At 32.0% G+C, this 17142-nt stretch overlaps 1 protein-coding gene across 1 annotated transcript in view; it reads right to left on the bottom strand.

Annotated features, from left to right (window-relative positions):
* Positions 1–17142, bottom strand: part of Ppfia2 (PTPRF interacting protein alpha 2) — a 430243-nt gene that overhangs the window by 45711 nt on the left and 367390 nt on the right. The window contains exon 20 of the mRNA XM_048808220.1: positions 11971–12064. Within this exon, the coding sequence (XP_048664177.1) occupies positions 11971–12064 (94 nt within the window). The remainder of the gene's footprint in view (positions 1–11970; positions 12065–17142) is intronic.

Genomic DNA, 17142 nt, shown 5'->3' with positions numbered 1-17142 from the left:
TGCAGTTTTAAGAACACCTTTCTAGAGCTGTCCTTAATAGCATACTTTATGTTAACTTTAGTTAATACTGCATTGTTAAAAATTATATTGGAGAATCAATAATTAGAGTATTAATAGATATTAACAGACAATAGATAAGTTCTCTTGGATTATTAATAATTAATAAAATTAGAGTAGAAAAACAATATAAAATTAATATTTAACAAAGTTATATTACAAAGTACATGACCTGATATTAATATATAAAATATCCTTAAAGACAACTAGTAATACTCTTTGCAGCTTCCTATATGCTTGCATCTCACTGGAACCATTTTATTTTGTAAAAAAAAAAAAAAACTTGCTTTAAATTTAAAAGTAATATCTCACCCTCAGTACAATGTCTTAATGAATTCAACCCTGAAACCAATGCAGAAGTATATACCATTGTAAATATGTTGAAAATATGATGTACATTTTTTTTATTATTTACTTTGAAATACAGCTTGTTTGAAGACTCAATAAAATGCTGTCAATTTATTTCCAAGATCATGATTTCAATGTAAAACCATTATCTGAGTAATGTAGTATGTTAAGCTTTAAAATTTAGTCAGTAGAATAAGAGATAATGGAAAGGACATACATTCAATCAAATAAGGATTACTTTGGATTCTCTAGATACTAAGGTTCTGCTGGGAAGACTCAATATTTGATCCTTTCTGGCTAAACGTAGTGCCATTAATTGACAAGTAAGTTTGCCTCTTGAAAAGAATGCACGTGGAAAGCTACAGCCCCAAAAAAGGCTCTGGCAGGTTCAGACTTGCAGCACAATTGGTAATAAACGCCATGGCCTGAAAGATTACTTGAGCTTACTGGGTGCCACATTATGACTTGAGAACTACAGGAAATGAGGTCCACAAGGTCTTTTGACAGTGACCCAACAGAACTGAAGAAATAGAAGTACCTGAAAGATCAACATAATTAATTTGAACGTGAACATTTCTCTGAACCAATGATTCCTTTTACTGTGTGGAAATGAATACACTTCACAGTTTTCATTTTAGGTCAGAGGCAGTGCAGCTTGTTTTATAACCAAAAAAAAAAAAAAAAAAAAAAAAAAAAAAAAAAAAAAAAAAAAAAAAAAAAAAAAAAAAANATAAGCTCATGAGCAGACAGATGTATATGTGAGGACCATACTCAACTACCATGAGTTGCACAGAGTAAAAAAAGAGAACTATTAGGGTGACTGGGAAGTGTAGAACACCCAAATGAAGCTGGTTCAAGTTTTCTGCTATAATTTTCTGCAGCTGCACAGGCATTTTCAATTGTGTAAACGGAGAAAGAAAATTTCTTGCTGGTTGGGATATGATATGTAGACGAAACCAATGAAAAAGAAGTAAAGAAATTTTAGAATTTTTTGAGTATATGGAAATTGAGGGCTTGGAATCTAAGCTAAAAAAGAAGGAAGGGGAATACAGAGAGGGGATAATGCACTAGGGGAAAAAATGGAAGTTAGAACAAAAAGATGATTGCAATACAGCAAAATGAAGAGAGAAAAGACTGTGGCTAGGGGAAAATTACATGTTTGAATTAGTAAATTTAGAGAAACAATTTAGGATGAGGACAAGATTCAGAAGATGACTCTGGGGATTGTATGATTTGGTGCAGAGAATGACACTGGAAGTGATGAAGCTATAAAACTAAAAAGTGAGGCTGGGAATGGTGAGCTATCTGGATATAAAATCATCTGAGGATGATGGCTGGCATTGCTTCTTGGACAAGGACAGATGATGGGACATAATGTGAAAATACATAGCCAAACAGATTATTAGTGGTCCTTGTAAATGAAAGAAAACAGTTCAGAAGTTTTAAGTATGGCTTATCATCACTATACTTCAAATAATTTTTCCTGAATATTGACTTCAAGTAACTAAAATATTTATACTTCTTAAAAGGGTTAATAATTCTTTATTCCTCCAAAAGTTTTCTTATTCTTTTTTCAGCAAACTTAATGAATTCAAGCCCCAAATTAATATTTTGATGAACTGTAGAATTTACAATTAACATTTATATTGTATGTTTGTGCATTTGTGAATAAAATAAATATACATGACACATGTACATTTAAGTGAAAATTCTTCAACATAGAAATGTTTTCCATAAAATCACTGAAACAGGATATACACAATTTCTGCCCTTCATAGAATTCTAGAGACATGGAAGAGATCTTGCTTCATGAATGGCCAATTTTAAACAACTATTGGAAGAACCCACATCTTCCAAGACCTTATGAACAACACTATATGGAGCCAATATAAGACCCTATGTTTGTAGGAACAAATGTGGAACATTCTTCCAAATTAAAAAGTCAGTATTATATTTAAATATATCTTATTTAGTACTTTTTAATAAAGGAAACAACTTATCTTTTCCATTAGATACTACCTTGTAAGTTTTAATGAAATGAAAATTTAAATTGATTCAAGCACACAACTTCTATTTCTCACATGGCTTGTTTTCTAGTGAATGTTACTATTATTACATAAAATTTTGGAATCCTATGTCTGGCTAATTACATCAGAAAAAGGCAATTTTATAACACAGCTACATCTCATGTTTTTAAATTATCCTCCCACTCTTAGGAAGGTATGTGTTTTGAATACAGTTCCTGCTCAGTTTGAAAGACAGGGTGGAGGTAGATAAGAAACTAATTATTACCTAGGAAAAAATATGCTAATCTTTTCAGACTATAAAGAAAAAGAGGGATTCTTTATTCACATCATATATATATATATATATATATATATATATATATATATATATATATCTCGTTAAAATATATAGGTGATTCAGGTCCTGTTAAGATTGGACTATATGCCCTTTAGATCAAGGCTCTATCTCAGATACTAAACAATCCAGAGGAAGAGTGTCTCTGAAGATGTTTATTCTTGTATGCCACAGTGTCTGGAAAGCGGCACTTTCTCATGTATGAAAGAAAATAGCAGTTTTGGTCTAGAGGCTTGTGGAAAAAAATAATAAAAAGAGGTAATATATGTAAAATTCGTAAAAGAGTGCCTTGCTTTGCTCATTGCAATGTCTCAATGTGACTATTATATAGTTATTACACATAAAACAGATATTATTATCTCAACTTTGATAAAGACAAGGAGGAAAATGAAACAGAATAAATGTACACAAGGAGATAGGTGTATGAAATTTCATAAGCAAGAAAAGATATTACATATATTAAGACCATGAAGTGCAAAGTTGAAAATGGAAAGAGAGAAAGCTGGTGAGATAAGCAGGGACCAGATAATGTAGGGATTTGTGGGCTATATAAAGGCATTTGAAATTATCCTGGGGCTGCTAGGGAATTATTGAGAGGTTTTAGACAGGTTCAAAGATATGATTTAGATAAATCTCCTTAGCTGAAGTATGAAAAATGGATTACAAGAAGGCAAGTTGGAAGTAGGGAGACTGTTATAGTCCGGACCTGAGCTTGAAAAAAGAAAATCAATATGTTATAGAGATTTTTAAAGAGATGTAATGGTCTAGGCTTGGTGATGCTACAGGGAGTGTGTGGAGGGAGAATAAGGACAAGGAAGAACAGCAGTAAAGAAGCAGCCTAGGTTTCAAGTTTGCTCAGGAAGGTAGAAATAACTGCTCTCATTCCTGTTTCATTTTCTGAGTTTTCCTCTTTTTCCTAGAGTTGTCTCCATATCTGGCTTCTATTTATGCATTCAGATATTCAGAAACTGAGTTTTGAGTACTCGTACTATGTGGGGGTCAGTATGATAAAAAAATTCAAAATTCTGAATTCTCTTGTGTAAATTGTATGAAGAATCAACAGCATCTTAGGGCAGGGACAATTTTAAGAAAATATAGTTCATTCTCTTACCTGAAAGTTGATTTCCCCATAATAATCCTGCCATCATAAATGTACACAGCAGGTTTTTATTAGATACATTCATGGGGATAAATTTTCTTTCCATATGACCAATTGTACTAGGAGTCTGTGATCCTTAATAGTTATCGTTTGGAGTCAGCTCAAGTTTATCTGTCATAACCTCTGACTTTTGGCCCATAGTTTTAACAGAAGGCCATGAAAACATATGTGATGGATGGTTCTTTCTCTGAGCAGCATCTGGATCTTTGTTCTCCACACTCTACAGGTTTAATCATTTCTATCAGTCCTTGAGGACATGGTTTTGTGTCATTCACTATTATGGTTGTGTTTTTCTGAATACATGTTGGTTTTATTTATTTATTTGGTACCAGGGATTGAACTCAGGGGCACTTGACCACTAAGCCACATCCCCAGCCCTTTTTTTGTATTTTATTTAGAGACAGGATCTTACTGAGTTGCTTAGCACCTCATGTTTTGCTGAGGCTGGTTTTGAACTCGCGATCCTGCTTTCTCAGCCTCCCAAGCCACTGGGATTACAGGTAAGCGCCACTGCGCCCGGCTACATGTTGGTTTTAATACATACACTTCAAATATATTTCCCCAAAGGTAACACAGTATCCATCTATGATATGGTCAGGGCACAGAATTTTGATCCTCTCATTACTTTTGTGGCTATTGAAAGAATTAAATTTTTTTTCAAACATTGTTCATTTGTCTATTTTGCAGATAAATTTTTATTAGGAGCTACGCTGAAACCATATACAAATTATAGGTATATAAATTATAGGTATATGTAAAATATATGAATATATATGCACATATGCATATATATGCATATACACATATTCTCCTATGCATAAGTAATAATAACTGTATTGAAGTTGGCAGTAGGATCATCTTTAATAAAGTCACCTTGTTAAATTTGGCTACCCCTGTAAAGGTCTTTCAAAAAATGTTTTATCTAAAAACTTAAATATGCGTTCTAGCTCATACTTTGACAAAATCTGATGCCCTTGTTTAAAGTACTTCTAAAGGTGCATCTTCTGTTCCACTCAGCCATCATCAATTCATTTATTCAACCCCTTTGGTTACAAAGGTCATTTGCCTTTAAAATGGAGAAGATCTTTTAAATAAAAACAATGGGTGGCTTTTATGGTGTGGGGATTTTCTGATTTTATTAAAAGACCAGTGATTTTGAGAAATGATCCTGGACTCTGAAATACTTTAGCGCAATAATTTGTTTCCACGTCTCTCTCTAAAAACTTTTTGTAAAGGGTATCTGTACATTTGAAATATCAGTACATTATAATACAGTTCATGGGACATAACAGACATTGAGTGTAGGAATGAAAAATTATTGATGGTCAAATCAATCCTGAATTCTTTTAACCTATGATTTACTGCAGTAAAATAAATGATGTGAATTTATTTAGAAAACTATTTTTCTAGTATTTGTAACCATTGTGAGATTAATTTCCATTTTAAAATTCTTATTTTATTCTTTCTAAGTGAAAAATGTTGTTTTTTTTTTCTGGGAAGAAATTATGCAGAAACAAAGGGCTCTGTAAAGTCTGAGCATTCTTCTCTTAACTGAAAACAGCCCTTTTCCTTTCATTTTTTTCCTTCATCCGAATAGATCAAATATAATCAAGAAGATAAAAAAGACAGCACTTTGGTTTTCCTTACTTTTATTTTTTCCTCACAAATTTCAGCACATTGTGGCCATTAGCCTCTGGTCTTATTTTTATGCAGTTTCAGGGAATTCATACAATTGTCCATGGTTGGAGCTCAGCAGGGCTATGTGGGATTAGGTGGCATAGAAGTGACAGCTTGATCTCAATGTGTGCCCAAAAAGCACAGGTCCGGAGTTCCAGGGAGGAAATTCAAACGCATTTTCCCATGGAATAATGAGAACATTAGATTCAGGTTCTAAAATATTCTACTTCTTTATTGGATCCTTTGTGTTGGTTGCCCAGAACTGTTCCCCAAATAGCTGTATCTGCACTACACGAATCCTTGGTTATAAAAAATTGTTTCAACTATAAATATCAGTTCAATACTAAGCAGATCATGTGATTTAACTTGGCAGCTCTGCTTTGGAACAGCGTGAAAGAGGAATATATGTTATCAACCACATTGCAGAAATATTTTATGATTTTTTCCTGTTAAAATCTTGGAGTTCTCTTGGGTTTATCATCTCTAATTTGTGAGAGACTTTAATAATCTCCCACTGGATCCTCCTTTGGCTTTATGCAGTTCATTTCTAAAGGGGGCCTACAAAACAGATTTGTGTGAGGGAAATGCAGATATTTACCTTCCACTTCTCACTACTTAAATGGGAAAGTATATTCAGAGCTTTTAATGTATCTTACAACTTAACTTTTGGACTACAACTCATTTATAAGTTAATTTGGCAAACAGTTACTTAATAAATATTTATTAAATCAAAGAATGTTGTGAAGTTTTTATAATACCTTGAGAATGAATATTTTCAGTGACATTTATTTTGCTTAGAGATATGCACATTCTGAACCTTCCTAATGCCAAAGATTAAAAGTGCAGAATCTCAAAACACATTAAAGATTATGCACTGAAGGAGACCCTTAGGACTGAGATGGGAATAAATTAACTAAATCTATACAGCTTCACTTTTATGTCTTTGAAGTTCTAACATAAAGATTCATTGGTAGTGATTAGCTATGACTGCCATGCTCTGAGGATCAAAATATTTCTATGCAGAGGATACTGCTGATAGCTGAGCTGGGATGTTAATTTCATTTTAATGATGTTGAAAAATTGATTCGAATATGAAATCCATGTTCATTTAGCAGTGTTATCCATGGAGAATGTAGAAAATTCTAGTGCATAATAATATGATATCAATACTGTAACTGAAGATTGAAAATGATAGATTACTCACGATGTAAAAATTAATGGTATTTTTTTCATTTAAGTATCAATATACAGAAGATTTCAGCATCTATATATTTTACTAAGTAATTATATGTTGTTAAAAGGTAGAAGAAAAACAGCATATAAAAAATTCAGCTAAGAATTTCATAATTTATATTTCTGGAGATAAGTAACTATTCATTGAATATTCTGTCAGTTTTAATTTGTTTACTGCCAATTAGGAATTATCTTGAGAGCTAGAAAAGTATATTATTATTAAAACAGACATCCTCATATTTAATCCTAACTTATTTTATAGATAAAAATAAGCTTCTTGGAATTAAAGTTGAATCTCAAAATGTGAATCCTTTAGGACAATAAATGTTAAATATTTCTGTCTAACAACTCTTCAGATTGAAAATACAGAGTGGAAAATTGAAACATAAAAATTTTAATAGACACATATTTATGACATTTCAGAATCCCAAAAATGAAGTCTCCCATCCCCCTCCAAAAAAGTCATAAAAACTCCAGGGAGAAAAAAAGAAGACAAAGCCATTCTACATATTATATATTAAAGAATGACAACTGACATTAGATGTAACTAGAAGAAAGAAAAGAATTAACTTCAAAATTCTTAGGGAAAATTATTTTAGAAAAATTGTTCTAATATTTTGGCAATTATCAATGAATTTTAGGTATAAAATATATCTTCAGGTTTCTAACAACTCAGGGAATTTGCCACTCGCCCTATCATCACATTTCTAAAGAGAGTAATATGAGAAACTGTCAGCTAGATATATTTTAAGTAAGAGGAGAGTAAGAAATCTGATAAGACATTAATAAAAAATAAAATTAACACTGATACTTCAAAAACTTCAGGTAAAATGTTTAATTTTCATTTATTCCAATAGCTCATGCTTCCACAATAACATTTATCAAATCATAACACTGGAAATGTTATCTTTAAGGTAAGGTAGGGTTTATATCTGTAGATCTTGGAAGGCTGTGACTGCCAGCTTTTTCTGTGTCAGGTAAGTTTATTTAAATTCAATATTCTATTTTAGGAAGTTTCACTACCTCCTTTTTATTTTTTTTCTATTTAGCATAAATCTAGACTATATTCTGACAGAATTGTTGGTAATCAGGCTGCCATTTTTAACCTCTAATTGTCTGGCTCCTTTTTTTAATCAACAAATAAATTTTGAAACTCAGTTTTCCTTTTTTGTAAGACTCTAAGTTTTGATCTATCTTTTTACCTTATAGTAATTATAATTTTTTTCAATTAACAAGGAATTAATAATTTTGAATTCATAATTTAAAAATTTTATAAATAATAGGTCTGCAGACTGCTGTATTTTTTAAATTGAGGTTTATTTGGAAAGACATTAAAATTTTTCAGTAAGAAAAAATGCTTTGAACTTAGGCAAAGAAGAAAGTTTCTAGTTATTGAGACCTAAAATACTCAAATCTAGACTCTCAACTATGGGGAAGCTAAACCTCATTCAGAAGTTGAGATTTTTGTAAGTCCATCCCAGGTAGATTTTTGGTCTTGCACTAACTTCTGTTATTCTGTGGAGTTGCTTTTCATAGTTGCATGGTTGGTTGGTTTTAGATAGCTATACTGAGCAAGTTATTTAAGATTTTAAATTGAAAGATAAGCTGGAGAGCTAAGAAAGAGAAATAAGTTCTTTTAAATCAGGATGGCAAAGAGGTGAAATTCTCAGGTCTAGTTGCTGTTAGTGTCATCTTGAAATGGGGAAGATGTTTATTTTTGTTAAGTAGGAAAAGGTGCCTGGAGTTCACTGAAATAAAACAGAAGATGATGGATGGATAACATCTTATAGTCAAGACATCTCCAGGGAGAGCTCATATTGAGAAAGCTATGTAGAATCCCAATATTAGCAGGCAGACAAAATATTGAGAATAATTGTCTCACCCCTAAAGATTAAGAGCACCAAACCCAGGAGACTACAGGAAAAAAAAAAGGTCAAATTTGAAAAAGAAAAACCAAGTATATTAATGTGAAATATTCAAAGAATTACTAGGCATGTCTCTGTTTGACAGTTATTGTAGGTATTAACTGTACTCTATATTACCTTCTTGGAGAAATGTATGGAATTGAAGATTTAAAGTAAAGTAAAACATAAATGAGACATAGTAAAGGCACACCAAACAGTGCACTCATTAAGACAGATTTCAGGCTGAGGTCAGACGCTCTGATAGAAGAACAGCACCCGCGTGACAACATGCAGGAAGGGAAAAGGAGACAAAGTTTTCTTGACTGTGGGTGTTACAGCACACCCAATATTGTTGATTTGCTATTTCTTATCATGGAACAATATCTGGAAATATAAGCAAAATTAATGCCTGAACCAGGAAGGAAAGTAAGAGTAGAATGAAACTACTAACATGTGTTTTGTAAGCTGTTCTAACCCAGGTGTGTTAAATTTGCCACATGGTAAATGTAACCTCAAATGAGACCTTTCTTTGAGATTGCCAGCATTATAAATTTCTATACTTTGTAGGAATTTAGAATGTCTTAAATGCTGCTCTCAGAAAGTATCGTCCTCATGATTTTAAAATTTATTTATAAAATATTCCACAAATAACTTCTCTAGAGATTTCTTTAAAGACACAGATGGTCAATTCTGTATACCTGATATCCTAGTAAACTTGAAAGTAAGTCTCTCTCTAGCTCTGCTTATTGCCACAGAGACTAATGAATATGCTATGCAGTTTCGTATGGTGTACCTAGGTTTAAATTGAGTACTATGGACTGGAAACATCTGCAGGGCCAATGGACAGAATGCAAAAACAACTGATAGGAAACACATAATCACAACTGTCCATGTATAACATATAGTGCTCCATTTATTGTTTTTGTTTATTTTTTCAATAAAATATTCTCAAAACCTTTTTCCATCTTAAGACCTGCATGTATGAAATTTGAACATAGAAAATAATCCAATCCCTTTAAGCTAAATGAAAGAAGATACGTTGTTGCTTAAAAAAGGAAAATTGGAAAGGTTTAAATGAAATTTGAGACAGAAGAACTTGAGAACAAGCTGCTAATACCTAATAATAATTAAAAAATATAAAAATTTGATAGAAATAAATTTGAAACCAGGTAATTTAAAAGTAATTTATCTTGTCATTATATGAAGACTCAACACTTTCTGATAACCCAGAAACAAAAACACTGAGTCAGAAAATTCCTGAGTAAGGGTTAGCACTTATTCATTTCTATCTCTGAACACTAGTTGCATATTCATGCCCATAGGGTTTCTTGTTATGGAAAAGCCAATAAAAAGGGAAATACTTTCGCATTTTCTTTAGTTAACTCTGCCTTGCCTTGTTGGAACCATTAACTCAAATGCTCTTATTCTATAGGAAAACAATTTTACTAAGAAATGTTAGCCATCATTGTCTTATAGAATGTTATTAATATTCTTCTTAATGTTAAAGACAAGTATCCTATTTAATACATTGCACAATTGTATTTGGTCAAAACACTGAAAAATAAAACACAAAGTCAAGTGTGGTAAATTCTCCAATTAAGTACAGAACCAAAATCAAGATCTAACTTGGGAGTTAAGAAATAATTCTATGAAATTACTATCAAATCAATACAAGAGTATGTGAAGTTAATAACTAACCTTAAATACTTTAAGTAATTATAATATAATTTATGTAAGTTACTTTTAATATATAAATAATATATAACTGGAATGTTTAACTTCAGTATCTGTTGAAAGGGTTATTTAACTTGGTCCCCAAAACAAGCAATAAATTATGCAGTACACATGCCACTATAAATCTTATATAAAAATGGGAAAGCTGATCAGATTGCTATTGATTGTAAATATGTTTTTGTGGGAGCAATGAGAATTAATTTAAGGGAATATACCATGGCCACTAGTCAGAGTGGGTTTTAATTTTTCACATTCCTTTAGACTTGAAGTAAGTTAACTAAAAATTTTTTAAAATTCTATCAAATAATATTTTATAGAACCATGTTTTCTCCATACATAATCACAAAATTAAATATATAATTTCTTGATAGTACTTAATGAAATTATGATAATATTATGATAATATTTAGTTATATTTTTGAGTGATCAGTAACTAAAGAAATATTTGCCATTGAATATGACTGAGCATCTACTTGTTATGAAGAAATAATGTTCTTAAGAACATATTTTTCTTGATAGTATGTCTATTGAATCTATCTAATTCTAGGGATTAGCAATCTTATAAACAATTAGTGAACTGTTTTGCAACTTGCAAGCATGTTTCCCATTATTAGTAAACATTTGCAAGGCAGATTAAAAAGTAAAAAAAAAAGTTAATTGATTAGCCTGTGTACTATAATCATAGGAACTTATCTGTTGCAAAATCATGATTAGAACAATGAGTATTCTTTCATAGGAAAGAAGAAAAACATGAAAACCATAAATAATTTAATGAATATTTGAAAGAGAGGTGAAAAGGAGTAACTGGCTAAAAGATTCTGAAATAAAGACAAATTATTTTGCTTTTAAAGAACATATTCTAAGGGTGCTATTTTGTCACTGAAAATGTTACTACATATCTTAAAATATGTTATTTATGGACTTACTTCTTCCCCACAGCTGCTGAGACTCAAAATTTGCCAATTTTGCAAGTCAATTAAATGTTCCATATTATATGTGAATGAAAAGATTCACTATCAGTTTCCTGACAGATGCAAAACAATCTGCTGTGAGTCTAAAATAAGTTTATATTCAATAAGTCAGAGAAATGGTTCTTCTTTCAAATACTGTGTTATAAAGAGTAGATACTTTTAATTGCCAGGAGAAGAAACACAGAGTTAGGCAGTATCCCCTCATTTTTTCATAACAATTCAATACTAAACTTAACATTAAATAGAATATTACTTTATTTTTAAGGCTATATGTATTTTTAAATGTCCCTTAATTTTGTTCACTTAAAAGAAACTGTTTAGTCTGTTACAAGCTAATACGTATTTTAAACTGAACCTCATTACAATCAGGAAACATATGCATTGAGTTGTTTTAGGAAATACTAGGAAAATATTGACCTGTTTAGTGTTTTTGCTTCTAATCACTCTTTCCTTAATTCCCCACAAAAAATGATAAAGAATAAATAAAAGTTAGAAAAAAGAGGGAAAAAACAAACTCCAAACCTACTTTTTCTTCAGTCTTCTATCCTTTTCGGCTTGAGTTCCAAGTTTGCCTAAGCCCAAAGATTCCTGAGCAGCAGCTTCAGTTTCCATAAAGCCACCTGTGAAGAAAGAAGTGTTTTGATTAGGTTACAGACATTGTTTCCATTCTGAAATTAAATTTTTAAAACTTAATTTTAGTAACTGTTTACTGTCACTTTAAAAAAAAATCCCTTGTATTTTCAACCCAACAATATCAAATGACATGATTACATACATAAACATATGACAAAAGAAGAAAAAAAAAGTTCCTATTGGTGTTCCATTTAGTTATACAATAATACATAAAGAAAATTTAAAAAATGTGGCCTGTAAACTGGTACACATTGAATATATAGGCCCCAAACTTCAAGGTCATTTTTTCTGCATTTCTTAAGGAAAATAAGAGTGAATATTTATGTAGCATGTGAAATTATTTTCCAACATTTAAATATTTGTGATATATATATATATATATATATATATATATATATATATATATACCATTTATCTTTTTTATATTATATATTTATATTATATATATCATTTATCTTACTCTCTCTATATATAAGTAAGATAAATGGTAGTGCACTGAAAAGAAACTTAGGTGTATGTTTTAAATTCTGCATTGAGAGAATGGAGAAACATTTGCTGATTTTAAAAGTTCTTCATGTACTGCTCCTTGAACTTACTTCCATTTAGCTGGCCAGCTCTTTGGTTTCACTATAATCCTCAGTTCAAGAACTTTATGTGTTCTGGGGAGGATTTTTTTTAAACTTTATAATACCTGGAAAAAAATGGAAGTCTTTCTTCAAAAGACTCTAATCAGAATGATGTCTATCAAGCATGTAAGAAATTATTTGAATTAGTGTCAGTATTTGTTGGCTTCAGAATAATATAATATGTAGATACAGCCTAGAAATGAAAAGTTAAAAAGTTTTATGGGTATCAAGACACAGAACTACACATTATTACAGTGCAATTATTTCATTCCAAACCTCTACACATATAATTGATTCATAGATTATATATTGTAATTATAAAATGAGGACTTAATATTGTTCTCTACTTTCTCTTTGGTATTTAGTATACTGTGAGGAAAAAAAAATTCAAGCTAAATAAAAGTGCTACTTTTAAGTGAATTAAAATATTTATATATTTTTAAAGTAGAAGAAATTTAGATTATAGTTAAGCTCAACATTAGAAAGATTTAAGCTAATACTAATTCTTACAAAAAGTAACCCCAGAATTTCACAAGTATATCAGTAAATAAGAACTATGGAAGGCAACATTCACTTGCCTCTCCTTCTAGTGAACATTTTCTTATTTAATATTGGCAGGATTTGACCAAGGTGTAGTTTCTCTTTATCAAAATAAAAGAGCAAAATTATTTTTTACTATTTTTCATAATTCATTTTAACAATTTAATTATAACACTGAATATTGTTAATTTTGGAATATTGGTATAAACAAGTTAATCTCATACCATTACATAATTGCATAATTATAAGAATGTCCCTTTAATTGAAACACATTCATTGCTGTCCATCTAAATCAAGAATATGGCCATGTGTGGTGGCCCATGTCTGTAATCCCAGAGACTTGGGAGGCTGAGGCAGGAGAATTGCAAGTTTGAAGCTAGCCTTAGCAACTGAGTGAGACCCTCAGCAGCAACTGAGCAAGACCTTGTCTCAAAATATAAAAAGAACTGTGGATGTTGCTTAGTGTCATAGTGCCCCTGGGTTGAATCCCTAGTACGGGGTTGGGGGGAAAGAAAGAAAATCAGGAGTAAAGAGTTTGAGGATCAAAACTTATTTTACTCATTATGCACATGTGCAATTAATATTGAATAAATATTTATTGTAAAAAAATCTTCATTGTTGCTATCATTAGGAAAGCCATCCACCGGCTGACTAAAATATTCTTAGGGGACATTTTTAAGTCTGAGATTTTCCATTAGGCACAGTGAGTGAATTTTGCCATTTTATATATATATATATATATGCCTGCCTTACTGAATATCCATAAGTTATCATTCATAATCTGTAAGTGACAATAATAATGCTCTCTGCTAATGGAAATAGAAGTGAATGATTCACTTAAAAGCTATAAAATTCTTGATCAGTCTGTATGGTTTCACTGGAGATTGATGAAACAGATCTATTCAATAAATGATGAAACATTTTCAATGACCAGGTGGTTGGATGAATCAGGCTTTTATTTGAGCAATAAAAGAACATTTAAATTGAGGTTTAAATTTTTTCAAGAAGCCAACATTTTAATGGAAAAAAAACAATATTTTAAAACAAAGAAAGCTCTGGAAGAAACAAAACGCTTGGGAGTACTTTATGAGTCAAAACCAGATATTAGAATTTATTTATCATAAATAAAACTATAAGAATAAAAATCATGGAAAGCTTAGAAATTCTGAGGACTCTGAAATCTAACTCATAATTTTTAAAGGATTTAATAGATGTTTGGCATTATGTCTTTTGAAAATGCAGAGTACAAATGGGCTTAAATTATGGTAGGTAAAATAATATTAAGTATCACAAGCAAGACAGGACCCTTAAGCAGGATCAAAAATCCCAGTCAGCTCCAGCCAGTGCACTTTTTCACTCCCAATTAATACATTTCTGGGTGAGAAGAACAGTTTTTCTTAGAACTGACCCAGCTGCCCCATGAGTCCCAGGTTCGTCTTTTCACATTTCTGCCCAGCTGACGGTGAGGATAACCTCAGTGAATCCAGCTTTAAACTCTATCTTTTAGTTGATTATCTCAATCTGTTGAGGGTCCGGCTCATTCTTTTCAGGAATCAGTGGAACCACAAGACAATGTGGACTTCAAGAAAAAGTATTCATTGAGTGAGGTGCAGTGGTGCATACCTTTAATTCCAGAGGCTCAGGAGACTGAGGCCAGGAGGGTAAAGCGTTCAAAGTCAGCCTTGGCAACTTAGTGAGGCCTTAAGCAACTTAGTGAGACCCTGTCTCAAAATTAAAAAGAAAAAAAAAAGGGTGGGGGTGCTGGAGATATGGCTAAGTGTCTCTGGGTTCAATCCCTGGTACCCCAAACAAAAAAAACAAAACAAAAATTTTATTCACTAACCACATATGACTATTGGGCAGTTCAAATGTGGCTAGTCTAAATTCTATGCTGCAAGTGTAATTTAACCACGAAATTTTGAAAATAGAGTGCAAAGAGTAAGATATTACTTAGTAATGTTGTTATATTGCTCATGTGTTGAAATGACATCACAAATGACATCTCTGGCTGCATATCCATAAGTTAGAACTGTCTCCTGGCTGTCCCAGAGTTTGAAGGGGAACCAAACATTTCTATGCTTCCACTTTCACATGGGTTCAGGGGGTGCCTTGCCCAGATGCACTGTCAGCCTTGGTCTCTTCCAGACACCAGAAAAGGTCTTGAAAAGTGTCAAGGAAGATGCTAGGAAGGGTGCAGCTATTTAAGGTCCAAGAGATAGGACTCAAAAAAAGATCCCCCTGGACCAGAATTAAGAACATCACCAATTGGAGGTATCCATTCACCCGGGCTATAAAGGCAAATTACTCCACATCACCCAGGCTTTAGGTTCCTTTCAAAACATCTTCTTTCACTTGGCCCTTGAGATACCAGTCTGTAGAAATTTTTGCCAAAACCTACATTGCAAGGGCTCTTCCCCACTATTGTTCTAGCAGACCTCTCTGTCTTTGTATGAAAAAGGTAGCCCTAAAAAGAATGAAATCACAACTATAATCTACCCTTGACCTTTCTTTCATTACCTTCTTTTCAGTATTCATCAGTCGCTCAGTTTGCATTTAAACACACTTCAATTTTTATATTGCTGCTTAATGGTCTATTAGTCTTTGAATTATCTGAAGGATGCACCTAGGCACAGGATCTGGTTCATAAAGGGTATGTAAAAAGTACAATCACAACTGAAACTAATTACTGCTTCCTACAAGAGAATTAATGCAGAGCATGAGTTATTTCTAATGAATACTTTATGAAATTTATAATGTATCTGTTGGTTCCACAGCATCAAAGAACAATCTAAAATGTTGGATAAAGGCTATCACAGCTACCCAAATGTATGTGGAGAAAAATACTTTCTTGCTAAATGTTTGTGTAATGTTGGTCCTGTTTTTGACACTATGAAATTATTTTCTTCATTATGCTTTATTATAATAGGTCATTGGATTCAGGCAATCATAATATGATCTGGCAGATGACCACAAAGGAAAGGGAATTGCAATTTAACACGCAAAACAAAACAAAAACTCCTAAACTATATTGCTTCTCAAATGCATTTAAAGAAAATTTGCCAAAAACCTGCCTTTTTAAAAACTGAATATGGATGCATTTTTATATTTGTAATTGTGGATTTTGCTTTTTCAAAGTTAATACTTTTCTTCTGTTCTTAATTTTTTCATAGCTTTGCTGTATTTGGTTCTATTTGATCAATCCTTTGCTCTCAAAAATCTCTTATATTATGTTCTGTTTTTCAGTGCCTGCCAGTGGCCTCTTCTTTATCCTGACCATTCATGGCTGACATAAGTTGGTCATGTGTGTTGTGTTTTTCTTCTTCTTTTTTAATTGTCACTATTATTAGGGTTGAAGACCTGAGAGAACTAGGTGTTTCCCAGGTAGCTGAATATGTTAGGGTTATATGGAGCAGATGGCTCCCCCAGAAACAGTAAATATTTTAATATCTCAGTATTTTTCCATACCTTATCATAATTTTGCTAAGCTAGCAAGCTTCCTCTGAGCTGTAGTTGCTTATTCTAATTCCTAATTCTCACTTCTGCATGGATGCTTGACCCTTGAACTTAGCTGATTTTATCTGTTTGCCTTTCCTGTCTCTCCTCAGCATTTACAGTTGGTGACTTGAATCAGTCCTGATCATTTCCTCTGCTTGATAATTTGGCTTCATACTCAGAGCCCACTTTCTCTTAGAGAAGATCCAAGCTCCTTTCTGTCACATTTCTCTTGTAGTTTGTTCATTCAAGCAGCTCTAATAGCCCTTTCTCATGGGTACTTTCTATTGAAACTCTGGGTTTTCACATTTATAATTCTGTAGGAAAACTGAACTTCCATGTTTCTACTAGAATAAAACATAACAGAGAGAGAAAAATTAAAATCTGAACTCCCTACAAGCATTTTG

This window comes from Marmota marmota, unplaced genomic scaffold (genome assembly GCF_001458135.2).
Source record: "Marmota marmota marmota unplaced genomic scaffold, marMar, whole genome shotgun sequence".
Classification (NCBI taxonomy): Eukaryota; Metazoa; Chordata; class Mammalia; order Rodentia; family Sciuridae; genus Marmota; species Marmota marmota.
This window is presented reverse-complemented; position numbering and strand designations above follow the sequence as displayed.